A 27922-nucleotide genomic window follows, 5' to 3' on the forward strand; every position below is an offset into this window, starting at 1 on the left:
CTCAAGGGGTTTGTCTGACCACTGTCCTCTCATATTGGAAGATAAGCAGATTAGAGATGGACCGAGGCCGTTCAAAAGTCTTGACTCATGGTTTACGCATGAAGGATTCTTGAGGATAGTAAAGGAGGAATGGAGAGGACTAGGACAGGTGCAGTTCACAGATAAATTGAAGGCTTTGACAGTCCCTCAGAAAAGATGGCATAAAGACAAGTTTGGTGACATGGACAAGAAAATTAAGAAGTTTGAAGAAGAGATTAAGAAGGTTGATGACATGGTGAGTGATGGGGTCTATGATGGAACTGTAGAGGCAAGAAGAAAAGCGTTGGTGGCTTGCTGTGCGAAATGGTATGTGAGAAAAGAAATACTTTGGAAGCAGATGTCGCGATCTAGACATGCGAGAGACATAGATAAGAACACGAGGTACTTCCACAATTTAGCTTTGGCGAGAAGGAGGAATAACAGGATTGATGCACTGGTCATTAATGGAAGATTGATAAGGAATCAAGCTAGGATTAAGATTGAAATTAGACACTTCTACAGGGAGTTATATCATCAGGAGGAGTCTCCAATGGTAAGGTTCAGAGACGATCTGGTGGAAATGATCAGTGAAGAGGATGCTTTGGCTTTGGAGGTGCAACCGACTTCTGAGGAGGATAGAGAGGCAGTTTGGGATTGTGAATCCTCTAAGGCTCCCAAAAGTGATGGTTACAACATGAACTTCATAAAGAAGTGTTGGAATGAAATTGGTCCTGAGTTCACGACAGCGGTGTTGGACTTTTTTCAGTCTTCTAGGCTACCGGCGAATGCCAATCTCACATGGGTGACGCTGGCACCTAAATTCACTGGGGCAAAGGAAATCAAGGATCTCAAGCCGATTAGCATAGTTGGATGTGTGTATAAAGTCATATCGAAGATGCTAGTTAGGAGAATGCGAGCAATAATGTTAGGGCTAGTAGGTGAGACACAGAGTGCTTTTGTCAAGGGGCGAAAGATTCATGACGGGGCTCTTATTGCTTGCGAAACAGTTCAATGGATAAAACTGAGAAAGAAGGAAGCGGTGATAATAAAGTTAGACTTTTCAGAAAGCATATGATAGAGTCAAGTGGAGCTTTGTGGATCTTGTTCTACAGAAGATGGGGTTTGGGCGAAGATGGAGGGGGTGGGTCATGGAGTGTGTCAGTACAAGCTCTATGTTAGTATTGATAAACAGTTCGCCATCTAAGCCGTTTAAGATGGAAAGGGGCCTACGACAAAGTGACCCACTTTCTCCATTTCTATTTGTACTTGTCATGGATGTCCTACATAGGATGTTTGAGGAGGCATTTAGGAACGGGCACATATCTCCATTGCTGGTTGGTAGAGATCACATTGAGCTATGGCACTTTCAGTTTGCAGATAACACTATTCTGTTCTGTCCTCCAGAGGAAGAGATCGTTAAAAATTACAGGAGGATCCTTCGCTGCTTTGAATTGATGTCGGGGTTAAGTGTTAACTTTGACAAATCTAGTTTGATTCCTGTTAACTGTGATGATCAGTGGGTGCAGCGTATGTGCAGTGTGCTAGACTGTAAGGAAGCCTCTCTCCCAGTTAAATACTTGGGGATTTCGCTAGGAGCTAACCCATGATTGGTGAAGACTTGGAAGCCAATTATTGACAAAGTGGAGGAGAAACTTAGCATATGGAAAGTCAAGGTTCTCAATAAAGCCAGTAAGTTGGTGCTCATCAAATCTGTGCTAAATAGCCTCCTTATATATTATTTGAGTCTATATAAGATGCCAAAGGATGTTGCAGAAAAACTGATTTCTTTACAGAGAAGATTTCTATGGAGCAAGGAGGGTGGTAAGTATGGCATGGCCTTGGTCAGGTGAGAGGTGGTGCAGGCGCCCAAAAAGTTTGGTGGTTTGGGTGTTGAGGATGCCTTGGTGCGCAACACAGCCCTTTTATTTAAATAGTGGTGGCGCTTTTCAAAGGAGGAGTGTCTGCTGTGGAAGAAGGTGGTTTGCTCTTGTAATAACCTGAATCCAGCGGTGGTACTGTCTTCCCAGATCTTACCTGTCAAGGGGGGCCTGGAAGGATATATGCCAGATACAGTTCAAAAATCAGCAAGTAAGACAGAAGATGATTACTGGATTGTCTATGGAGATTGGTGATGGGAGAGGAATGCGTTTCTGGGAGGATGTATGGTTATGTGGAGGTTCTCTAAAAGATAGGTTTCCAAGGCTTTTCTCAGTTTCAAACCAAAGAGGATCCGTTATAGGGGACTGTGGGTTCTGGGATGGGGTTGAGTGGATATGGAACTTCCAATGGAGACGAGAGTTATTCCAATGCGAGTTGGATCTAGTGAACTAGATGCATGATGCACTAAGACTAGTCAAACTTACTTATGGCCGAGAGGATAGAGTTGTATGAAAATTTGATAAACAAGGAGTCTTTTCTACTAACTCTTTTGTGCAGGTATTGCAGACAGAAATAATTTCGGAGGACATAACAAGCTAGAGCTTTACTAGGACAATTTGGAAATGGTTATTTCCGCCAAGAGTCGAACTGTTTGTCTGGTTTGTTTTGACTGGGAAGATCAATACAAAGGAGAGATTGAGTCGATTTGGGGTTATCAACCAGGAACATGTTGTTTCCGTGCTATGTAACAAAGGTGTTGAATATGATCACCATTTGTTTTTTGGCTGTGATTTTTCTCAGCAGGTTTGGTGTGCTTGGCTATCATTTATTGGAAGGCAATGGGCGTATCAGGGACGTTGAAGGAACATTTCTTGAGTTGGAGGGAGATATCCAGTAGCAAGGAGATGCATAAAAGATGGATGGTGTGCTTCTGTGCGATTATTTGGAACATATGGCTAGAAAGGAATAGACGAATTTTTTAGCATAAAGGAAAAGGTGTTGACGAGATTATCCATGTGTCCTTTACAAGCTATAAGGAGTTTCTAAGTGTGGATCCCTTTTGTTGTTGATGGCAATGCCGAAGATGACAAGGGATATAGTTTAGCATTCGTGGTGCTGGCAATTCTCTTTTTTTATTTCTTATCGCTTATGTTGGTCTTCTTGTTGATTACTTATGCTCCACTTAATGTGTTGAGCTCCTTTCTTTCAAAAAAAAAGATATTTATAGGAAGATATGATAACTTAGTCATTTGATTGATGATCTTATTTCAAGTGAGTATGTAGTTTCTTCCCTTATTGCATAAGAAGTTAACAAGTTATTTCAAGTGGCGTAGCTATTAGTATTAAATTATTGAAAAAAATTTGTATGATTAAAACTAAAATCTTAAAAATATTTATCAAAATTATTTGTATTTAAAAAATATATAAAAAAATTATAATTAAAATTAGTGTATTCAAAAATATTGAGAATTTTGAATTCATAAGAAAAAAAATTATTGAAGGGACTAATTTGGAGCATGACATTTAATTTCAAGAACTAAAATAAGTCACTTAATGCAAAGTCACGAACCAATTTGATGCATCTACAATAATGACATAATGGATGACATATGGACCATTAATGTTGTGATACATAATCGAATAGTATTATGACACGTGGCACATCTATCCACAATAGCATGTCACATGTCACTGTTTGATCCGACATCATATCATTACATGTGGCCAAACTATGAAGTGACATGTGTCATTAATAATCCACGTCAGCTCGCTGTTAACGAAAAGAGTTCTGCTAGGTAGACAACAGAAGTTGTGAACAACGTAAATACACCTCAGGCCCACTAAAACAAAAAAACATCACATCCCATTTATCCACCATAACCCTACCCTTTCACCTTCCACCTTTTTCTCCTTTTACCGCAGTCACTTCACACTCCCTTTCCTGTTGCGTCGTCACCAACGCACCTCACCGCTGCTGTCGCCGCCACCATCTGAAGAAGCAACGCGCTGTAACACCCTAACTTTTAGCATGTCATGATCGTACCAAAAGTAGGAGTTACTAACCTGTTTTCTTTTATTATCTACTTAATATTGAGCATTTACGTCGATATCGCGTTTCAGTTTTTGAGAAAATTCCAAAAAAAAACTTGTTTGTTAATAATCAAAATCATTCATTAAAGAACACCAAGTAATAATAATCACATAATTAGTAATAGTAATAAATATTACACAAAAGAATTCAAATGAAACTCAGAAACAATCCCTATCCCTCTAAATAAAATAGAAACTAAAGTAGCAATGGCGAGGGAACTCTATAAAAGCGACAAGAATCATAAGTAAATCTATTAATCGTTCGCAGCTTCATACTGAGTCTTCGAACCTGTGTCACTGAAAGGGTGGAAGATTTTGGGGACCATGCGTTCTCAGTAAGGAATGGGAATGCCGTAAAAGTAATGATTAAGATGCAAATAATTAACTTTACTTAATAAAACTATTTTTATCAAACCTTTGAAAATACTTTTTAATTCTACTTTAGATAATTAATTACTTTTCTTTAAATTTCTAAACTCAAAACAGATTTCAGTCACAAAACTTGTCATACCAACTATCTCTTAGCCACCTAAATAATTCTTAGACAACAACAGTTATTAATCACCTCAATACATCCACAAACCAATAGAACAAGTAAGGGATTCAATTCAATACACACCAAGTCGCAATAAGACAAACAACATAATCACAAATAAACAAGATAAGCAAACACAACCTCTGCAAGTTTCTACTTCTTGCAGGCGCTGATTCTTCAGCTGAAGTATGCCAAACATGACCTCTGCAAGTACTTGCAGGCGCTGATTCTCCAGCTGAAGCATGTGCCACTTTCTCTTGGAAGCCATTCCATATACACGGGCATCCTCGCACAATCATTCACACATCAGCACCTCAACTATTTACTTTCTGTCACCCTCTCGTGACCTTTTAGTCATTCCTTAATACACGTGCCGCATTCTCTTATCCCTTTTCTTTCTTATTCTTAACAAACCGAATTCATTTCATAACTTAAAACAAAATCTCTCCTCAAAGTGTTGGATTTAAAACATTATACTTTTCTTAATAAATCGAATTCCAAATAGAATAAATCTTTTCCCAACTAAATAAGTCTCAAATAATTTAACTGTCCAAAACAAATCTTTTAAAATAGCATTTCAAATAAAGTCCCAAATTTTATAAAAATTTCGGCAGCACTTCGCCTAAAACTCGGGTTTAGCCACCCTTACGGGTTCTCTCTTTCTCAATAAATCACCAGGCCTTTTCTCAACAATGATCAAATCAGCAGAATTCTTAATAATTAACATATTTTATAGCCATATACTTTTAATAATTTTAAAATTATTTATAAATCCTCAAAATTATTGTTATAGTTAAGAAATCAATTTTTAAGAAATCAATTTTAAAATCCAAGCTCAATCTATTTTTTGTTCATAAAACCTCAATCTCCACAATTCAGTTATCTTTTTCTCAACAGCGATCAGAACAATTCACTTATCTTTTTCTCAACAGCGATCAGAACAATAAGGTACCCTAACCCGTTCAGTTTAGTAACCAATAAATTCTCTAACAAGCTTGCAACAATGTATGTCCACCATCATCAAATAAATCTCAATTCCACAACTAAATCAAAAAATCAGCATAACTAAAAATTCGAGTAATTAGTCACTTTCAAACAATTAAATCATTATTCACAGCCACAATTCAACCAATTTCATCGCCAAATTCAATCAATTTCACAAATAACACAAAATTAATCGCGATTTTATCACATTTAATTATATTCACAATCATTAACAATCTCAATTTCATCAATTTTCATCAATTAGTCAAACGAGACATTTATAAATTATTTGCAGTTACTCACTAAATTTCAGTGGCATTCGTAAATTAAAACAGTTAATTTTAAAATAAATCTCCTACTTCCGTATAAAATCAAAATCAACGAAAATTCCAGAAAAGCTTTTTTACTGAGTTGCTGAAAAGGAAAGCATCAGAAATCGTCTGTGTCTTCTAGACTTCAATTTGTCAAACTTAAGGGGAAGAGAAACTACGTCACTGTCAACTTCTACCAGACCAAAATAACACCAACATATAAAAAAAAAAGATACGAATATTTTTACCGGATTAAATTTTAATTGGAGTTACGAATCAAAAAAAAAAAATCAAAAAAAAAAATAGAAGGAACTCACGATTTTCACCATGAAATTCGGCCACTCTCTCCTTTGTTTGGATAACATGCAAGCTCGGTTATTGCACAATGAATGTGCTTAATGGATTTGATGATGATTTGGGCAAAGAAGGGTGGTTAGGTGTCACTTTTTGATATATATATGTAATGAGGCATAAGCCACGTTTGGCTTTAATGAAGGATGATTATATTATTATATAAACTTAATGAAGGAAACTAATGAAGTGTCATGTTGTATATGTGCATTTATGCATAAAAGTCACGTTCTCAAATCCATTTTCCTTAGCTTTTTCTTTTTAGTGATTTTGGTTAGTTAAATGGAAGAAGTATTAATATAATAATAATAATAATAATAATAATAATAATAATAATAATAATAATAATAATAAATTTAAATTTTATCTATTAAAATAATTTTTAATAAATAATTTAAACTAATAGAATAAGTCATAATCAAATTAAATTTTAATAATAACAATAAAATTCTATTTAATTATTTTTATTAACAAAAATAATTTTCTTAAAAAAAAACAAGATCTTAATGTAATATAATAACTTATAAATAACTAATTATTTGATTTTTCTTACACGCGCCGCATCGCTACTGCACCTTCTTTTCCCATGTGTCGCGCCGCTCCTGTTCCCCTGCCATCACATCGCGCCGTTGCATCTTCTCCTTTTTCAACCGGACGTGAGGTCATGTGCCGTTGCTGCTCCTCGCGAACTCCATTCCACGCGTCCTTGGCAACGCTGCGTCAACCTAGCTACAGGCATACTCGCTAACGCCGACCAACCCCTCGCCACCTTAAACTAGTTTCACACGTCACTGTCGACGCCTCAACGCAAGTTTTGAGCGACGTCCCTGTCCAACATGATCTCTGCAGCGACTTCGAACCAGCGTCGATCGTCCTCCCCGTCACACGTCTTCAACAGCCAAGCTCGACCCCAATCCGTCACTGTGCTGCCACTCTCTCCACCGTGAGTCCCCTATCCTATTTTTTTCGCATTTGTATCTATTTTTTTTTTCCGAATCATATATTGGAAAGAGATAAAATTGAGATTTTTTTTAATGGTGTTTTTATCTAATAATAATAATAATAATAATAATAATAATAATAATAATAATAATAATAAGATAGGTTATAAAAGGATAACTTACCTTTTATTTTAGAAAAGATTGAGTAGAATTTATCTAAAATTTATATATAAAAACTGTCACATAATAAAATATTGATTTATTATATAAAAATAATGGCATATTAGTAATATATTTTAACTGATGACATTCAAATAATTAATTTTGAAAATAACGGCAATAAATGGGGAAAATAGTCACAAGCGAACAATAAACGTGCCATATATGGCATGAGTCAGGGCTAAGAGCAACTCCAACGCTAAAAAATGGAGTCCCTCTTCTGACATATAGGGATTCAATTACCATTGGAGTGAAAAGGGATAGGAGATTTTTCACGTGGATCAAAGCTGACAGCAGCTAATAAAATCATGTCATGTGGTGAGTTAATAAAAAAAATTAAAAACATATTAGATATATATTAAATAATTAAATTATAATTAATTTATTAATAATTATTTATATTAAATCAAAATTAATATAAATAATTATATTAAATCAATATCAAATATTATTTATATTGTTATATTGAATCATACTTAATTAAATTTATTTACATAAAAAATAAATTTAATTTTTATCTATTATAAAATAATTTTTAGTTGGATTATTTATTTTTATTTGTAAAATTTAAAATACTAACTAAATTTAAGTTATTTATTTTAATATTTTATAATACTAAGTTATTTTAAATTTATAAATTTAAATAATATTATTATAAAAAATAGTAATTATATTAATTTTAATTATTTTAATTAATTAATTAAGTAGAACCACAATAGAGACTAAAGACTAAAGTTAGTTTCTTCTAATGGAGAAGAGAGAGATGTTTTGAATTTCTATTTACCGTTTATGACGCAAAAACTAATGCAGAGTTTTTTTTTATGACGGATGAACCATAAATGACTGGAATGAGTTCTCTACTGAAAATGGTCTAAAAGGATCATTCGAAAGAGTTAGAGAGGCTTTATGAAAGGGGCTGTAGATTAATGATCGCTTTGCATTACAAGGTTTTCGCTCTTTTGCCGACGTGTATTGTTTTTTTTTTTTAATTGGGATGACATATATTTCTCACAAAAGGATTTTTTTGGTAGTTTTTCCAAAATTTAAAGTGGCCGGTACAAGCTCTTTTGTGAGTTGTGACATTTTTTCCCTTTTAAAATTATATTTTCCTGGAAAGTTACATTTATTTTTGTAATTTTTAAAATTTTTATATAGTTATAAATATATCATTACATGTTATCTATGACACCATACTTTAACTTAAAATTATATTTTCGATCATCTCACAGGTTGTTGTTATACTATATTCTGTGACATTTCTTTAAGAATAAATATATTTTTTATCTTTAAAATTTAGTAAAAATTTAAAAAATATATCTAATTTTTATTTTATTTTAATTTTATCTAAAAAATTTTCGTTTTACATTAAATATATTTTTGACAGCTAATTTTTTAAAAAATTTAAGATAAATTTAACAATTTCATAAAAACATCCCTCGTTACAAACAAATTAAGCATAATTTTCATGTATTATTTTTAGATGTCTTAAATTTTTTGAAAATTTAGCTGTTAAAAATATATTTGATACAAATCGAAAACTTTTGAGACAAAATTAAAACAAAATAAAATTTAAATATATTTTAAAAATTTTTAACAAATTTCAAAAACAAAAAATATATTTTAACCTTTTTTATAATATTTTCAACTCCCTGCTTTCTCACCTATGGTAACACGTGATTAACTCATGTACGTAGGAACGGAGCTTCTTTAGGGCAATGGTCCCCAAATATTTTATAAAAACAGTAGTATGTAGACAAAAAGTTAAATTAGATTCTGAACTCTGACAAAATATACTTATCCTAGATTTAGTTTACTCTATGAGAAAGTATCAAGAGACAATGACTTTAGTGTATAATATGTACAATAAGATTAAAAAAGAGAGATAAAATTAAAATTAAAAATAAAATCATTAATTATTTAATTTAAAATTTTAAAATTTTAAAAATTAGGATTAATATATAAACTCATTCACACTACAGTACGGTTATTCTTAATCTCACTATAACTTCCAATACACGATTAATCCTCGTCACCTCGCGCCGCTACACCGCCACAGCCTCCTGCACAATCGCATGCCACTCCTTCAACACTGAGTCTGCCAATCCAACTACACCACCGACTTCATCATCCACAAGAGAAATCTCACTATAACCTCCAATACACGTTTAATCCTCGTCGTCATCGGTCCTCACCTCGCGCCGCTACACTGCCGCAGCCTCCTGCACAATCGCATGCCACTCCTTCAACACCGAGTCTGCCAATCCAACTACACCACCGACTTCATTATCCACAAGAGAAACGGTGTCGCTTGGAAAGACACGTATTGTGCAAGTTCTTTCCAACCGTGGCTAAACAAAATGTCACCACGCTCATCCCTTGACCAATGAACTTCCAATTCAACTCTGTTTGGAGGACTTGGAAAATCAAAACATGACATAATCTCTTTTCAGTATGCACAAAGTTATTTCAATGGCCAGTTTAAGATGATCATTTTAGTAAGTATGTGAATGATTTATTTTAAGTTTTATATAAATTCTTATTTTGATTGGATTGAATTTAGTTATATATCATTTGATGTTCAATTCAATAGATATACAGATGATTATTTTTATCCTTAATTGGATGGTTATTTTCACTAGGAGTGGACAACGATGGCCAATGAAAAAGCTTCTAATGCCGGAGAGGTGAATGATTGACAAAAGTAGGAGTTACAGACGGTTGAAAGAAGGAGGAGGATATTTGGGTGAAATGTTTTAATAAATCAGGGTTAGAATGATTAATTTTTTAAAATAACTGCTTGAGTTTTTTTGTTTAGATAATTTGAAAATTTTTTATTACTTTTTCTTCATATTGGGCCAAATTTAGAGCCCATTGTACACATTGTCAAGATTTCTCATTGTCTCCCTAACGAAACTCTTACTCTATTTATTTAACATTGCAATATTCCGCAAGTCAGCTCTTTGTTTAGCTCGCTACCAAACTAATTTAGTCATGATTCAATAAGGGAATCATGGAAACAAGATCTAAAACTGAAACAATTCAGACAACATCCAGATGGAGAAAGATTAACGAGCATGCAACACATTACATCGGTATTCGCCCAATGCCCAGATAGGGAATATGTTTCTGTATGCAGCATAAGTGATCATGCAATTCCTGTTGAACACCCCCATGATTTCCTAACAGGAGAGAAAAGGAACATTGATTTAGTTGATTTCTTTTGGTATTTTAACAATTTAAATAATATACAGAATGCAAGATATGGGATTTTGAAGTCAATACCTCTTGTGGATAGTCACCGTTGTCCATCTGGGAATTTATCAGATATGCAGCTGCACGGTGCAATGGTTTTGAATCTCTTTTGGCCTGTTCATCCATGTTCATACATTTACATTCCACGTGAAATATAAAATTATATGATAAGGCAAATGTAAGATAACATGAACTTACAAATCATTGCCATGGGTTTTATATAATACATGCATCAACACAAGTGGGATATGTATAAGCTATTTAAGTTTTTTAAAAACCGTCTAAGTGATAAATTATCCTACCTCAATGAAGAATGGATTTGGTGCAATAATAAACTAATTAGTTCAAAACCATGGCAGCAGCACAAAAGTAGCAAATATTTTGCTGTATATACCTGTCCAGCAGCAATGAGAGCCAGCAAGGCCCACGATGTGTTTACAAGATGAGCCCTGTTGTTTTCAAGATTTGAATACACCTGAAAAACAGACATTGGGAGAAACATAATTATAACTCTCATCCTTTGGATTCCTGAAAGTAATAGAGTATTCTAACTGAATGTTACGTAAAAACAAAATTCAATACGTTATATCGAAATTGTATCAGTTTCATCAAATTCTTCGTCTTATACTCTCCTTTCCTTCCTACACACTTCCCAGAAAGTTATAATCTCGACAACTTCTTTATCGTGTTTATGCATGCAGCATGCACTACTCGGAAAAGACTCTCCCACAAGAAAATGCTTAGTAGTTTTAGGGATTTCTAAGAAGAAAAATAAATGATATTGGCATTTAGAAATAGTAAATTTAACCTTGTTTTGACAAGACAAATAACTCTCTCCCCAGCCACCATTTGAAAGCTGCTTAGACAGCAGAAATTCACAAGCTTTACGGATGGCTGCGGAATCACTATAACTCTTTCCAGCAGCAATCAACCCATTTATCCCAAACCATGTGGCATAGGTGAAGCAAACTCCCCATGAACCATACCTGTTAAGCAAATTTGAGTGGTTTAGAGGTCTACTAAACTAACAAAGTTCCATTCATGCTAAAAGCAAGAGAGCAAAACTACATGCATAAATCAACTATCAAATCAATAGGAAAAACTTGAAAATAGTGGTTTCCAAAAAGGAAGTAGCAAACCATGAACCATCCAAAGCTTGAACGCTTTCAATATATGCAGTGGCTTTTTTAATACAGCGACTTATTTCTTCTGAGCGATGCATGGGATATAATTTCCGAAATGATGCCAATGCTTGCAGAGAGGCTGATGTACATTCCACATAACTATAGCACATAGAAAATAAAAATATTAAAAGATTCAAATGATGGGTTAAGGGATAGGAAGAGGAATGCAAAAACTTATACTGAACAAGTATTTGACAGCTTACCAATAATCAATAACTATATCGCCAAAAGTTTCTGCTGGATTTATTATCTGACAAAAGAGAAAGCATTCATCTAAGTGTGTATCTAATCTTAATCCAAAATCAACTTCCTAAATTTTCAGGATCAACTCGTCATCTGTAATTCCAAAATCTAGAGGAAAGGCCAAAAAATTTTGTTCACAAACAATAATTTCAAAGTTGTAGCTTTTGTGGTATAACTTCAAATTCACGTGCTTGACGAATTGAGAAATAAGTTTTGGGGGAAGATGGCAGAGGGAGCATTGACTACATTGTATCAGATTTTCATACTTTATTATTCACATGGTGTAATTCAAGTAGGCTAATTTCTAATTATTCATAAAAGAAAGTTACCTCCAACCATCTATATGATCGTGTGAGTTCATATGTTGCAAAGCCGCCATCGTTATTCTGAAGAGTTGGGAAAATTCATAAATGAATAAATACATCTCTCGATAATAGCGTTGATTCTTCAAAGAGATTCAACAAATATTAAAGAAGCTATTTGTTCATATGATTAAAATGAAAATTGATAGAAAAAATGAACAAATTAATGAGAAAGAAAAGGTTAAATAGAGAGAGGACATGGTATCTTTACAAGAAAGAAAAAGATAAAATGAAAATCTTCTTCCACCAGTCTATCAATGATTTATTTGCTCAAACTACTCAGATAATCTAGCTTCAGCCATGACGAGTCTATTACCTGCAATGAGAGCACGACATTAACAGCATCATATAGCCTCTCTGCTTCGATTGGCTCACCAGCAATGTTTGGTGAAATTTTGGAAAGTAATAGAGCAGCCTAAAAAGTAGCATATTTATCAAAGTGGCAGAATAAATTAAACAAGTACAATTTCTTCTACTTTTTTCAATCAATAATTACTTTTAGTCCTTCAGATGTGCAGTCAGATATTGGCCATCCATGATCTCTAGTTGAAAAAGGCCAAGCACCTTTGGAAATGTGACGGTACCAATAATTAAGATCACCTGGACAATCTTCTAAAACCTTTTACAAGAAAAAGAAGAGAAATGTTGATCAACAAGGGTGGACCGATGCAACAATAGTAATAAAAGTGTAATAGTTACCTGTGATTTCTTAATAAACGAATGAGCTTTTTTAATAGTTTGGCCATATTCTTCAATGAGGTTAGATGAAATAATTGCTTGGACAGCAAATGCAGCATCCCATAGTTGACTTCCATTGTATCCCTGCAACAAAAATTGGTTACAAGTAAATTTTGTGATATAAGCTTGAACAAACACTATTATATGACCTTAAGAAAAACCCAATAATGCTGCAACAATAGTTTCACATATTATTTTGCACTATATAAATATCAATTTTAAGCCCATATCATTCCTAATCATCTGTGAATATGTCCAATTATATCAAAAAAATCTTCTGATCACTCTGATAAGAGAATAAGTTGACTAATATGTGGACCTGCATTTTCATGCCATCTTCAGCAATCCACAAATAATCATTAAGCCTTGGAAGATGCAACTTGAAGGCCTCTGAATTTGGATCTTCTATCCAACAGCAGAGCATATTCAACACCTGATTGAGAATCGTGCAAAATAACATTAACAAGATAATTAGTATTTCATTTTTATCCCCAAAAATAAATGAATAAAAATTGTCAGTATTTTTGCTAATCAAGTCCCCAGTTAGCTGGAAATATATATATAACGGGAACAATAAAAGGGTGCTCAAGCATCCACAAAAAATACAATCAACAGTTTATCACTAAATGAAAATAACACAGTAAAAGTAAATCAATATGTAACCAAAGCCTAACAATTATTTTGGTCATTAGAAAAGCAAGTTATCCAAAGACGAACAGAAGGAGATTTCTAATACCCCAATGCAAAGGGTGGGAACTTAAGAAACAATGAATAGTTGAAGGGAAACCTTGTGACTCCTGTCCCCTCTCAAGAATTACCTTGTTTACAGGACCTATGCAAATATACCGAGTATTCTCATCTTCATAGTGTATATGCTTCATTACAGTCGCTAGAGCCCTTTCTCTCAACTTGTTTCCAGGCCAGTGCATCATAATGGGCTCAACAACCTTGTGTAGAGTGGCCCAAAGAACATCCTGAATGAATGGATGAGGATAGTACAAGTCTTCCTGCATGAAAACAAAGACAATCCTCTTGTAACGTTATCTTTAGCACAATTAAATTGGTAGTTAACAATTTAAGAGAAATCAAATGCTGATGACGAAGTTCCCAATAGTCTGACACTTCCTACCTACATTCTTCCACGCAAAGTTTAATTTCATTACAAAAGGAATGAGCCTTGCATTGCTCAAGCTTCAAGCCAAAGGAATTTCAAAATTCAAACAACAGAGGACATTAACTATATAAAAACCATTATTGCATTATCACCTATCAGTTGAAGCTTTTGGAAGAATCAATGCTTTAAAATGAAAATAACATGTTATAATGATAGTTTACAATGGCATTATTCTAAGGACAATAATAAGCATATAAGAAGTATCCTAGTAATTACGTGGTTGATAACGGGGTGGAAAACAAAGTAACCACTAATAATAGTGACAAGATGGTTGTCATTGTAGTTTGTAGATTGGTATTTTGTGGGCATAAACAATAGTAACCGGTTTTGCATGGATATAAGTTCTGGTATCAATTCAACAGTATAGTTAACATACGATTTTGACGAGAAAAAGAAGCCAATACGAAGAACAAAGAGCAGATTCTATTTCCATGCAATTGTTAACTACAAGAGAAAATTTCAATTGTGGAGGCTCAAAATGTTTTCAAAACTTACAAGCATCACTAACCTTAGCACATAAATTGCGAGCTTTATCCCAATCTATATCATGATATGGTGTGTTATAGAGCTCTTTTCTCAAAGATAACACTGTTGGTGTGATTGGACCAACAAACCTCTTGCCATATAAGTAGGACATGGGCAAATAGACCATCCGGCAATGACACCACATCCTTCCTGTACAGTACAAAAAATATAACTCAATGAAAAATACATATAATATTAAACAGTGTTTAAGATAATTTACCCAAAAACAAATTACAATAAACATAGACAACTAATTTTAAAATGATTCTTTGTACAAGTGATCAACAATAGAAGTCATTCTTAAGGAATAAGAACTGCATACGCTGGATGAACTCATGAACACATACAACAATGCCAGCCTTTTATCCAGTAACGATGATATACAGTACTTAATCACGACACAAAGGCTCCTAGATTGAACAAATAAATTCCAGTACAAACTTTACATCAAAAGTCTTTTGTAAAACTTTAAGTCATATTGTTCAACCTAAAATAATATATGTATCTCTCCAGCAACAAGATCAGGTTTCATGTTAGGTTGAAAGGAGTTCTCACTATCATAGTGCAATTTGCTCTATTCCTGGAGTAAAAAGTCCAACTAATATACAAAAGCTAATCATATAAAAAAAACTTGATCCATTTGTAAACATCCTATCATGAAACACTCAACTATGAAGCATGAAAGAAAAATGAACTCTTAGAAACAATCTATCATTTATGTAATAGCTCATTAACATCGATAACCACTTAAGTGGATAGTTGTTCCTAAACTGAATATTTTTACACATCTATTAGTTCATGTATTCTCTCTGAGAAGATTGATTGATAAACTAGAATAAAACACAATAACCTGGATGAAATGGGAGCAAGTATGGAAGTAGCCATATCTCAGGGGGCATGGGATTATTTCCTGACCATTCATGTGCCCCGAGCACCTATAATCAGAAAGTAGAAAATAAACAAATATACCATATACATTAGTAAAATCATTAAAAATATCTTAATATTCATATGATGAAAATTTAAAATAAAAAATAGACTCAAAGATAGGCTAAGATTTTAACTGAAAGCCACATTTTCCCCCATGATGTTATGTAAGTAGCACCACCATGTGATTGAATCCAGTTACGTGCTTTCTCCATGTCCCCTCCTCCATCATTAGGTCCCTCACCAAGCAATCTCAGAACAACATAATTTAAGACAGAGCCAAACATGGTGCTTGGACCTTCAATATGCAAACCCCATCCACCATCCTTGTTCTGTAGATAGAGTTCACTAATGAGAATAATTTCTAGGACAAGCCCAAAGATTAGGGGGAAGGATGGGACAAAGCTCTTACCTGTTGATTATAGAGATATCGGCATATTTCCTTTTTATGTTCTTCTGTTAACACTGCATTCAGTCCCCTAGTGACAGAAAGTGCAATTATCTGTTTGATTGGATATCCCAAACAGTATTAGATATCCACAGTTATCATATCAGAGGAAAGACAATGTCAAACATAATTTTGAAGGCAAGAGTTGCAATATTGTCAAAAACAATGTATTTCAAGGCCAGAATATGCATAATATAACAATTAACCCAAACATTATTTGAGTTCCACAGTTATCATTTGGGAGGGAAGACAATTTCAAACACAATTTTGAAAGCTAAAGTTTCAATATTGTCAAAAAAGATGCGTTTTCAAGGTCAGAATATGTGGAATATAACAATTAACAGAGAAAATTTTTCACAAAGGAAAAAAGATCAAGTGTTCAAAATAAAACTTACCAAGCCAGGCATAAGAAACATGGGACCTCCATAATCTCCAGGCCAATGTCCATCGTCACTCTGGAGGGTTGAATAGAAAGTAATGGCCCTTTTTAATGTTCTTGTCACAATCTCTTCAGTAACATCTTCAATATCTTTTACTCTAACTTTGGGTAAGACTTCACTAATTGGGTTCTCTTTTGCAAACTGCAATTTTTTTAAGAAACATCATTGAACTTAAAAGGATTGAATTTCTGATATCAGAAACTTATAGCTTTGATACCATAACAAAGCACAAAATATAATATACAACCTCCCAGTATAACAATATGATAAAATGATTTTCTAAAATGTCCTCATTTTAAAAATTTAAAAAACACTTCCGAATTGATTTCCAAGTTCGAAAAAGGAACAAGAATCAAACAAGTACACAGTATAATAATAATTGCCGCAATTTTCTAAGAAATTAATGAACTAGTTCAGTGTCTGATTGATTAACAGCAAATAAAACCATAACTAAAAGCAGAATTTCTATACGAGGGGATTATTATGCCAATAGCAACCAACTTTGTAGACAAAGCTAAGAAAACAACTGCACAACAATTAGTTCCGCATGCAAATGTAGCAGAAAACAACTCATGATCTTACTGCCCTAAACCCACCTGTTCAAACTTAACATATGCTGTCACTTCTCCTCTACATAAAGTATGAATCATTGATAACTCTAATCCTTAAAATTTTTTAAATAGGGACCACTAATCAAATCAAATGCTCTTGTAACTTTTGATACTTTATTTAAAAATAAAAAAGAATAAAAAAAATAAAAAGAAATTTTTATAGTATAAATTGTAAGTAAATAAAACAAATTTACTTCAATATGATCATTCCAAAAGAATTGAGTGATACATAAAACAAGAAATGCAAAGTCACTAGCAGTGTACTCATCGAAAAAGCATAAAAATACATCACTCAACACATCACTACATTTAAAATAAAAATAAAATTTAATAAATGGCCAGTGACCAGCAGTGCCAAATTTGACATGGAACCTCCAAAACGAACAAAGATGCACAGTTTCATACCAAAACAACTCAACTTACAAATTAAATTAAGATACCGATAAAATCCCGCCTAAACAATGTCAAACAGAAAAATGTAACAAAAATGCACAGTACCATTATAATTATGACTATAATCACCATTATAATCACTATTAAAGTTTTACCAAGCATCATCATCATTATTATAATCACTAATCTTTCATCTTTACTGTCTTCGACAATGACATCAGAAAATGAGGAAAAACACTCAAACTCGCAACGATAGACTTTAAAAACAAAAATAGAAAGAAACTAAACTAAAAAGAAAAAGAAAAACTATCAAAACTTGAATGGAAATTAACCTCAGAGAAAAAGAGTACCTGAATGCGCATGAGGAGATCAGCGCTATGCTTGTGTTCAAAGCGATTCTCACGGAAACTCTTGCGAGAGGCTTCAATCTGAGTGAGCTCTTCCGGCGATCCGAGATTAGGATCGAACTCCCAAATCTGCCGGCCAATGTGATCGTTAAGTGTCCGAAGCCATGGGCTTCCACCGTCGGCAACCTTGAGCCTCCACATTCTCTTTGGTCTAAACCAAACGAGAACGGAAAGAAGTTTGAAAGTGACAGAGATGAAATGCAAATGCAAATGCAAAAGTGAAAATGTAAATGAAAATGGATGTGAAGGAAGGTATGTAGAAATGAGAGTAAGTACATGTCATTGGGTTTAAGAAGCCACAGGATGTTGTAGAACCTAATAAGGGTGTACATGATTTGGTTAATTAACCAAATTGATTTTATATGATAAACCGGTTATTAACCGGTTAAAAAATTTAAAACCGATTTTTAACCAGTTATAAAAATAAAAACCGATTTTAAAAAAATAACTAGTTTTTGGAAAAAAAACTGGTTTTTGTACTAAAAAACCATAAAATCAGTTTTTATAAAAAAAACGGTTTTTACATAAAAAAAGTTTTTTTTAAATTGAATTTTTAATCTAAAATATTGAAATTAGAATTTTTCGAATTTGGTTTTGGTTTTGATTAACCAGTTAGAAACCGATTTTTTTTAATTTGGTTTTAGTTAACCTATTTTAAAAAATATGAATATAATTTTTAAAATTTTGTTAAATTGGTTAACCAAAATGTGGTTATGGATTTTAACCAGTTAACCACATTTTGGTTTTTGTATGTACACCCCTAGAAGCTGACCTGGTTCTGATGGTGGAGGGTGGTTGTTGATACATCTTATGCAATAATTATATGAATATCATACACTGAAAATGTGAGTCACTATAAGTCTATGATGCCATCAATGCTCGTATTAAATATTTGGTTTAACTAATGCTTTGAAAAAAAATTTAAGTTTTAATCAAGGTTCTAAAAACCGGATCGATCATCGAACCGTTCTAGTCACTGATTTACTGGTTTACGGGTCCAACCATGGTTTAATCGGAAAAACCATTTTATAATAAAATTTTAAAATTATAAATACACCCTAAAAAATACAAACATCAAAATATTATTCAAACTTTAATGGCATTATGTATATCTTTTTTATGACTAAAATTAAATTATTATTGTATAATGACATGATACTCATAATTTATATGGAAAAATAAGAGTAAATCAAAAACAAAACTTTTCACCATATCACTATTTAAAAACTCATATATCCACCTTAAACTAAGAAAAAATAAATTAATCTGAGAATTAAGACTTTCATAATGCAACATAATTTGTGAAGCTACACACAAAGGTCAGTCTTAAGATCCAAATAAAAGGGTGCTTATAGAATATAATTCATATTTCCTAGTACTAGTATAAACATCCTAAAATATAGCAACATAGCAGAATAACCATCCTATATAAAAATCACAACACAAAATAGCAACATAGCAGAACAATCATCCCAATCAATAATCAATTAATCATTCAATTTAAGCACAATTAAGTCACAAAACACAAAACAACAGCACATCACTATATATAAAAATACAAAACACAAAACAGTAACACAGCAAAACAGCCATGGCTAATAAATTAATCATCCAATCTAAGCACAATTAAGTCATTAAGACAGTCACAATCTAAGCACAATCGAGTCAACACAAAACAAAAAACAGCAGCACAATTTTAATGAAGATTAACAAGATTAAACAATGAACTAAATCAACTGAATCAGCACAATTTTAACAAAGATTAACCAGAAAAATAAATCAACTAATCATTCAATGATTCAATCCAAAACAAGAAAACAGAGTATAATACAGCTAAATTCAAATTTCAATCTGAGTAGCATTAGCAGAATCCAAAAAAACACAATGTTCTGAGTAAAGAATGAAGAACAGAGAATGAAAATTAAAAAAAAAATGAAGCTATTGCCTTCGTTCTGAGCGGTCTGAGCAGAGGGGCAGAAGCATCACGGAGACAGAGACCAAGCGACAAGCAGGACGACGGACGGTGCAAAAGCGCGGCGGAGCAAACAAAGAACAAGCACTAGCAGTGAGCACTAACCTTCGAAGGACGACTGCGAGCAGATGACATCGACGGTAGAAAACTAAGACTGAGAGCCAACAGGGATTCTTCTTTGGAGGATGTTGACAGAACAAAGAGAGGAGCCCTGACTGCGATGGACAGCATGGGTGGCTCACTCCTTGCGACGATGAGGCTAGGGTTTCCGTTTTTGTTTGGGGAGAAAGAAGGAAGGAGATAATAGAAACCGGAGAAGGGGCTCTTAGGGTTGGGAGGAGAGGCTTCTGTACTTCACACGTTCCCCTAACTGCGGCGGACGGCGGCAGTGGCTCACTTCTTGTGGCTTGCGGCGGTGAGGCTAGGGTTTCCGTTTCTTTGGAGGAGAAAGAAGATGGGGAGAATGGGAGAATTGAAGAAAGGGTTGGTTCTTGTGGCTTCACCAAGGTTCTGAAAACCGAACCGATCATCGAGCCACTTTAGCTACTGATTCATTGGTTTACTGGTTCGACCGTGGTTCAACCGAAAAAATCGTTTTATAATAAAATAATAAATAAAATATAAATAAACACACTAAAACATAATTATATTCTAATATAAACTTTAAAATATCATCTAAATTAAAAGTACTACATAAACTCAAGTCAAATAACGAAAAAAATATTGACAATATGTCACACTTGTGTTTAATATCTCATTTCTTGAGTGGATCATGGCAGCAGTGTGATTCAAACAGTAGCATTCTGAAGACAAGAATTAAACACACCAGAATTTAAGGTTTCCCATTACCATTGCATACAATTATTCTTTAGTTTGAACAGTAAACACACCTACTTTTCAACAAGCTAAGAATTTACATAATGACACATCCTATATAATATATTTTCATATGGCAGTAGTAAGTAGTTTACCATCAATTCCCATCTACTACTACTACTATAATATAGTGTGAAAGTACTACTACTACTATAGTATATAGTGTGAAAGTGTTGAAAACAATGTAGGTACTAAATTTAATAACAAGAGTATGTTCATACAAAAATTGAACAACAATCAAATGAGCAAATCAATAGTGTTGTGTTCTCACAAAAATTGCGCTATAACAAAAGACAGATCATAATTAACAAATAGAAACCTGAAAAACTTTTAGCAAAATTTACAGCATAATTTTAATAAAGATTAACAAGATTTTCAGCTGATCACAATTTTAGCAAAATTTTACCACAATTTTAACAAAGATTAACAATTTTTTTCCATAAATTAACCAAAAAAAATGCAAACAGTAAACTAATCATTCAATGATTAAATTAACAGTTTTGTGGTTCATGAAACCAAACTGGAACCGGATTAAAAAGAAAAACCAGTTCTAAACCGGTTTTAATATTTAAATCCCGTTTTATATATAAACTGGTTTTAAATCCGGTTTTTAAATATCCAAATTTAAAATCCAATTTTTTTTAGAAAATCCAGTTTTTAAACCAGTTTTTAGAAATCCAATTTCCAAAACCAGACTTTTTAACAAAAAACCCAGTTTTAAAACCAGTTTTTAGAAATCTAATTTTCAAACCATAATTTTTTTAAAAGTAAAATTAATACTAATCTTTTTAAACTATATAGGTTCATTACAACTAGGATTTGGTTCTTTATAAATCTAATGACAATAGCTAATTTATGTAACATTTAATCATTCTCAAAACATCAAAAGAATACCACTGAAAAATCTCCCTAAAAAAACCACCCCAAAATATCAAAAGATGCTAACAAAATCATCAAACAACCACAACCTTGGAGGAAAATATATCTGCATATAAAGCAAGGTACATCACTCAAACAGTCTTCTATATGAGGCACTTTGCATCACAAAAAATCAAGGTTCTGAAAACCGAACCGACAATCGAACCGTTTTAATTACTGGTTTACTGGTTCATAGGTTCAACCGGTTCGATCGTAATTAAACCGAAAAACCCGTTTTATAAACACCTGCTCTGAGAACATCAGCAATAGCATCCTCTGCTGATTTTGCATACTATTTTGATATTCATAAACAGTGGCCACTAAATGTTACGATTTAATATTAGGAAGGGTACTAGTTATGCCCATTAGAGTTACTCAGTCTTTTTAAGAGTATAAATAAGAGACATTCAAGAGATGGTTTCAGTTATGGAAGGCGCTCAATCCATTTGCCAATTTGGAAACATTTGAAATTGTGTTCTATCATTGCTAGCAACGGATATGCGTCCAATCTTGTCAGAAATTTGCTGGAATGAAAAATTGAGTGGGAAGAGATTAAAGCTAGACTAAGGCAACAACAGCAACCACCACAAATCGAACAAGAAGCAATCAAATCTCAGCTATCAACAGAACAAGAAATCACAGCAGCATCAACAGAAATTCAAGAAAAAAGAGGCTGAACTTGATGCAAATTCAGATTCAACAAGCAATTTAACAACAAATCCAACAGATCACAAATTCAATTTCACAAGATCAGTTCACAAATCATCAAGTCCAGATATGAAATTGATGAAGAAGAAGAATCAGATTTCAATTGTGAATTTCAACCACAACAACAAGAAGAATCAACAGAAATTGCAAAAAATTCATATCCAGAAATTCAATCAAAAAATAACTCTAAATCCAGAAAATCAAGTACGCGTAGAGACAATTGCAAAGAAAGTAGCAGATCAACAATAGTGGAGAAATCAGAACAACTTTCAAAGATTCAAGCAGAACCGCTTTTATCATGGGGTCTTCGGCAGCGGCTTTCGGCGGGGTGACTTCTCTCTCACAGCTTCGGTCTCTCCCACTTCCTTCCTCACGTGACAGCAACAACGATGGCTTTGCGCAGCTCCAACAAACCCTAGCAGCGGCGGTGATGGATTGGCAGCGATGGAGGCACGGCGGCGTGCAGCAGAGGCTCTCTCCTCCCCTGCGGTGGCTGGACAGATTGAAGAAGGGCGAGGATACGGAGGCTTAGGGCTGCCTCTTTTCAACGTTTGAAGATCGAAGATGAGAGGGGAAGGAAGTCATGATGGTGGCTTCGAAGCTCGAAGTTGCAATGGCGACGGTGGATGGACGGAATTTGCGCCGGTGGCTTCGATGACGTTGAGACGACGGAGGACTGAAGAAGCTCAAGGGAGTGCAGCTTCGCGTTGTGAGAGTAGAAGGAAGACTCTGGAGTCTGGAGGGGTAACGGCTAGGGAACTTAGGGTGTTGGCGTTGCACGAAGTAAACGTTGCCGTTTTTTGGAAAAATTCAAAAACCGGCCGGGTCCGGTTCGGTTCGACCGACTAGTTCCCGGCCGGTTCAACGTTCCAACTCCGGTTATCCAATCTTCCGGTTATAGGTTCTGTTTGAACCGCATTTGTCAGCGGTTCGACCGGTTCGACCGGCCGGTTCGAATCGGTTTTCAGAACCTTGCAAAAAATAGAAAATAAGATTAAAAATGAAAAACATAACCGAAAAAAGAAGGGAAAAAACGCAAGAAAAGTAATGCTTAAAAATAGTTGCAGCTTAATATTAGTACTTGGTAGACTCAAATGTAATCCGAATTCAGTCAAATGAACAAACTAACAGATCCAAAGCCAAGGAACACAAACAAGGCATCACTTATTTCGGAGAAACAAAGTTAATAAAACAAAGTTAATGTATGACTATGACCCCAACACCTTTGTCATTTTGTTAAGTGCAAAGCCAAAAATTTGTGAACTATGAAACACTCCCAAGGACATAAAAGGGTCTCAGCAATGCAAATAAATCTGGGGTTGAAAAAAATTAAATTAAAAAGGAAAAAGCCAAAAAAGGTGGGTACCCAAATAAATTAATTAAGAAAAGAAGTTGAGATCTTTATTGTGAGATATGATTGCTTGATGATTACATTTGAAGGGGAATGTTGCAAGTCAAAGATGGGTCTCCAAGAGAAGATTGTCACAATGTTAGTACTCCCTCACTGTCAAAACACAACCTCAACAACCTTAAAAACATGTATTTAACCTATATCAAACCCAAGATCCCCTACAAACCATAAATGACACTTATATAGAACCATCACCTTTCTAACCGAATCCTAAAATCTTAACCCACCATACTCTCATTTTACCACAAAATATCATAAACTACCCTACCAAAACAGCCTTATGTACCTCACATACTAAAAATTGGTGCTAATTGCTATGAAATAAACTAGAAATAGCAGCCAATTCTATTAACAGTAGAACAGAAATAATTCAAAGTAAAAAACTAGAAACAGCAATACTACTAACAGCAGAACAGAAACAAAAGCCAATGCAAATCTCCAAAAACCTTTTTGCATTTGGGCAATTTCAATCTCAAATACCACACAGTTACAGGGGAAATTTCAAAGTGCATTGCATTCTAGATTCATAGAATTCATCAAGAGGCAGAAATCAATGTGCATTCTAGTTTCACAAATCAAGTTCATATTAATAGTGAATGCGTGAATTGAAGCTCATTTTGTTGGATAGTTACGTATCATCAAAGATTAACTATCGCCAGCTGGCTTCTTTTACATCAGTTTCTTTCCCGTGAGAATCAATCAATCAATCAAATATGTATGAGATTATTTACCAGCACCAATCAACTTATTAAGTAATTATCAACTAATTGTAAAGCAATTATCAACTGATTAAAAAAATTAAATACGAAAGAAGCAAGAGCAGAGGCAAATGGTACTAACCCTGTGACCCAGAGGCAAGAAGCACGAGCAGAGGCGAATGGAAAGCAAAAGAACCGGAAGCCCGCACCTGTGACGGCGAGTCGGCGACAGTGAAACCAAAGGATGACGACGGCAAACGAGAAAGGAGAAAACCAAAGGCAGAAGAAGAGAAAAAGAGGTGAGGCCGTTGAACGGTTGAAGGAGACAACACGGTGCCGGTGCCAGTTGCCTGCTCCGGTGCCGGCTGCGGCGGAGACTACACGGTTGAAGGAGAAGAACTGAAGGAGAAGAGGACTGGATTTGTGCGTGCGAGGTGTGAACTGTGAACTGGTTCAGTGGTTCACCGAATCAGATTTAGGGTTTTCTTAAATTTGGATCTGGATCCAGATTTAAAACTGTTTAAATGGTTTGGATTAAAAAACCAAACTATAAAATCAATCCAATTTAGTTTGGATTTTTCTATTTAAAACTGAATTTTTTTAATGGTTTGATTTGGATTTAGTTTAAAATCCAAAATCTGGATTTTTTTGCACACCCCTACCAAGAATACAGAATATAGAGTACAGAACAGCACTGGAGCATAGCTAATCATTCAATGATTCAAGTTATGGGAGGGAAAGCTCTAAGATGATTCAATCATAGCCAAGGTTCTGAAAACCAGACTGGTCATCAAACCGCTTTAGTCACTACTTCACTGATTTACTGGTCCAACCAGTCTAACTGTAGTTCAACCAGAAAAACCGTTCCATAATAAAATAATAAATAAATTATAAATAAACATCCTAAATATCTTTCAAATTTAAAACCCTACATAAAATATCACCAACTAAATGTAATTAATCATCAAAATATGCAATATCTTGCTGCAAATTTGTTGACAATTAACAGGGAGTGGATCCTCTCAATTGTAAAAAAAATTGAGTGTAAAGTGTGATCTTTAGCCCTTCATTGCTCTCTCTCTCATATTTATTCTTGGTCCCACTTATAAAATTAATGGTGAGAGATCACTTTTACTCCCTCAAATGTTAAAAAAAATTGAAAGGATCCATTTCCCAATTAACATAATTATACTTCCATTAAAAATAGCTGGATTGAATTACAATGCACAAGTTAAAGATAGAAAATATTGTCTTAATGTAGCCAAGTCAAAAAGTAAAACAAAAAATGATAGAGTTGCACAATAAACACATAACAGAGCCTGAAACAAACACACAACAGAGCCTGAAATAAAAAGAATCCAACACGGAGGAGGCGTAGCAAGTCAGCGGAGATCAAGAACAGGGACAGTGCAACCAAACAATGAAAACAGAATTTTGTTTATATAACAAAACAATCAAAACATGAATCATACAATCACTAATTGCAAATTTTTTCTTCATAAGAACAGAACAATGAAAACATGAAGCATATAATAAATCAAATGATCACCAATTGCAAATTTTTTAATAAGAACAGAAGTTAGAACAGTGAAAAATGAAGAAAGATTAGCAGTTTTCAACCCAATTTTAACAAAGCCCATCACAATGATTAACAACAAAAAAAGCAATTAAGGAACAGTGAATCAGTAACATAGGCAGTGCAAATTCAAGAAACTTTAATAAAATTTAACTAGAGAAACAGACAGTAAAGCAGTAATAGAGTTATCAATTTAAAATTTATCATCAAATACAATCAGTGAGCAAAACCAATCAACTAAGTACTGACTGGGCATTCGGAAAAAAAAAAAAAGAACCAACAGAACATTTAAATCACAGCAAAAACACAACAACAATAGGAACACTTAAAACAAAGCAACCCAAAAAAAAATTCTAAAAATCACCATTGCTGAAAACAATGATTTGATCCGGGTATGCTCAAAAGAATTAAGAGGTAAGCTTACACGAAAGTGAAGAATACCAAAACCAAAGAACCTTCAATCACAGCTTAAATCAAGAACAGAATATCACAACAAAAACAAAAAATTAAAAGTAACATACGAACAACAGAACAACAACACAAGAACAATTAGCAAATTAACAAATTCACAATAACAGTTAAAATTTACCAGAAGAACACTAATGCAAGTGGAATCATCATGCTAATATGTTTTCTGCAAAGATGCTGTTTGTGCAGCTAAAATTTCCTAATTACTAAGATCCAATTATTCTAATTTCACATGCAATCAACTTACTAAGTTTCTGAAAGCTAGAAATTATAAAACCAAACAGAAATATGGTTAAAGCATTTCATCAAGCATGTTGAGTGCGGTAAAATTAAGATGAAATAAGAGAATTCAAAGCTTCTGAGAAGAGAACATAACTATTGTAACTTTAATTCAGTCCATGAAATAATCCAAACCACTACCAAATCAAATAGTTACTTATTGTAATAGAAATCAGAAGTTGCAGAGTTTGAAGCAGAGTATTGGTGTTGTGTGAGTGTATTGTCTGTTGGCGGGTTTAGGGAACTCACGGCAGCGACAAAAGAGAGCAGTTCGACGGCTAGGTGGAGCGCGTTGATTGCAGAGTTTGAAGCACAGCAACGTGGCTGCCAGACGAACACGAATGCGAAATCGAACGGTGAACGGCGAGTGAACGCGAACAGTAAACGCCGAGCGAACGTGAACGGCGAAGAACGCGAACAAAGACGACAGCTGAACGAAGACGCGAACGTGAACGGCAAACAAACGGCGACGGAAGCGCTACTGAGCAGACAAAGACGACGGACGCCGAGCTCGAGGAAGCAGCCGCGATTGGGGACAGCAAACAGGGGAAGCTAGATAGACGGACGGATGGCGAACTTTGCGAGCGACGGACGCGGCAGTATGCCACTCCTTGCGGCGGTGGTGTAAGCTTACAATGCTAGGGTTTTTTTTGGCTGGGGTTGTGTGATTTCTTTCTGAATGAAAGAAAGAAAGGCGGAAAGGGAGAAAGAAACGGAGGAGCTTCCGTTTTTGTGTGAACCGGGCAGGTTTCGGTTCGGTCCGACCGGCCGGTTCCCGGCCTTTCTAAATGATGTATAAAGGGGTGGCAAAGCGGGCCGGCGCCGCCCCACCCACCCCGCCTCGCCTAGTCCCGCCCCATAAACGGGACGGTCCGACCCGACCCGCTAATTAAAATAGGTTCAAAAATGCTAGCCCGTCTCGTTTTATGGCGGGTCGGCGAGTTAGCCCGCTTGACTTTTTTTTTGAAAAATAAAATTCATTAA

At 34.5% G+C, this 27922-nt stretch overlaps 2 protein-coding genes across 3 annotated transcripts; one reads left to right on the forward strand and one right to left on the reverse strand.

Moving 5' to 3' along the window:
* Positions 1-1166: 1166 nt before the first annotated feature.
* LOC130956860 (uncharacterized) lies at positions 1167-1625 on the forward strand. The gene has a single exon (XM_057883816.1). It carries the CDS (start codon positions 1167-1169, stop codon positions 1623-1625), a length of 459 nt encoding a protein of 152 aa, XP_057739799.1.
* An 8533-nt stretch (positions 1626-10158) lies between these two features.
* On the reverse strand, positions 10159-27626 carry LOC130955712 (cycloartenol synthase-like). Of its 2 annotated transcripts, XM_057882649.1 has the most exons (20): positions 27188-27626; positions 24758-25063; positions 17976-18183; positions 16577-16762; positions 16146-16235; positions 15871-16065; positions 15657-15741; positions 14790-14956; positions 13926-14114; positions 13427-13540; positions 13069-13191; positions 12866-12988; positions 12686-12784; positions 12337-12393; positions 11968-12014; positions 11720-11863; positions 11389-11566; positions 10975-11055; positions 10611-10694; positions 10159-10507 (listed from the first exon to the last, which is right to left on the reverse strand). In XM_057882649.1, exons 3-20 carry the CDS (start codon positions 18171-18173, stop codon positions 10394-10396), a joined length of 2274 nt encoding a protein of 757 aa, XP_057738632.1. In that variant the 5' UTR covers positions 18174-18183; positions 24758-25063; positions 27188-27626; the 3' UTR covers positions 10159-10393. The 2 variants fall into 2 exon arrangements, with proteins under 2 accessions (XP_057738632.1, XP_057738631.1); XM_057882648.1 differs by lacking the exon at positions 24758-25063 and having other exon boundaries at positions 10160-10507.
* Positions 27627-27922: the final 296 nt, after the last annotated feature.

Source organism: Arachis stenosperma, chromosome 10 (genome assembly GCF_014773155.1).
Source record: "Arachis stenosperma cultivar V10309 chromosome 10, arast.V10309.gnm1.PFL2, whole genome shotgun sequence".
In the NCBI taxonomy this organism is placed as follows: Eukaryota; Viridiplantae; Streptophyta; class Magnoliopsida; order Fabales; family Fabaceae; genus Arachis; species Arachis stenosperma.

Bases quoted from the DNA above. Each gene is read 5' to 3' on its own strand.
- LOC130956860 (XM_057883816.1), top strand. From the start codon at position 1,167: ATGGAGTGTGTCAGTACAAGCTCTATGTTAGTATTGATAAACAGTTCG.
- LOC130955712 (XM_057882649.1), bottom strand. From the start codon at position 18,173: ATGTGGAGGCTCAAGGTTGCCGACGGTGGAAGCCCATGGCTTCGGACA. The intron at 11,864-11,967 runs GTAAGCTGTCAA...TATGTGCTATAG, and splicing joins GATATAGTTATTGATTATTG to TTATGTGGAATGTACATCAG. The intron at 10,508-10,610 runs GTATTGACTTCA...CTCTCCTGTTAG, and splicing joins ACGGTGACTATCCACAAGAG to GAAATCATGGGGGTGTTCAA.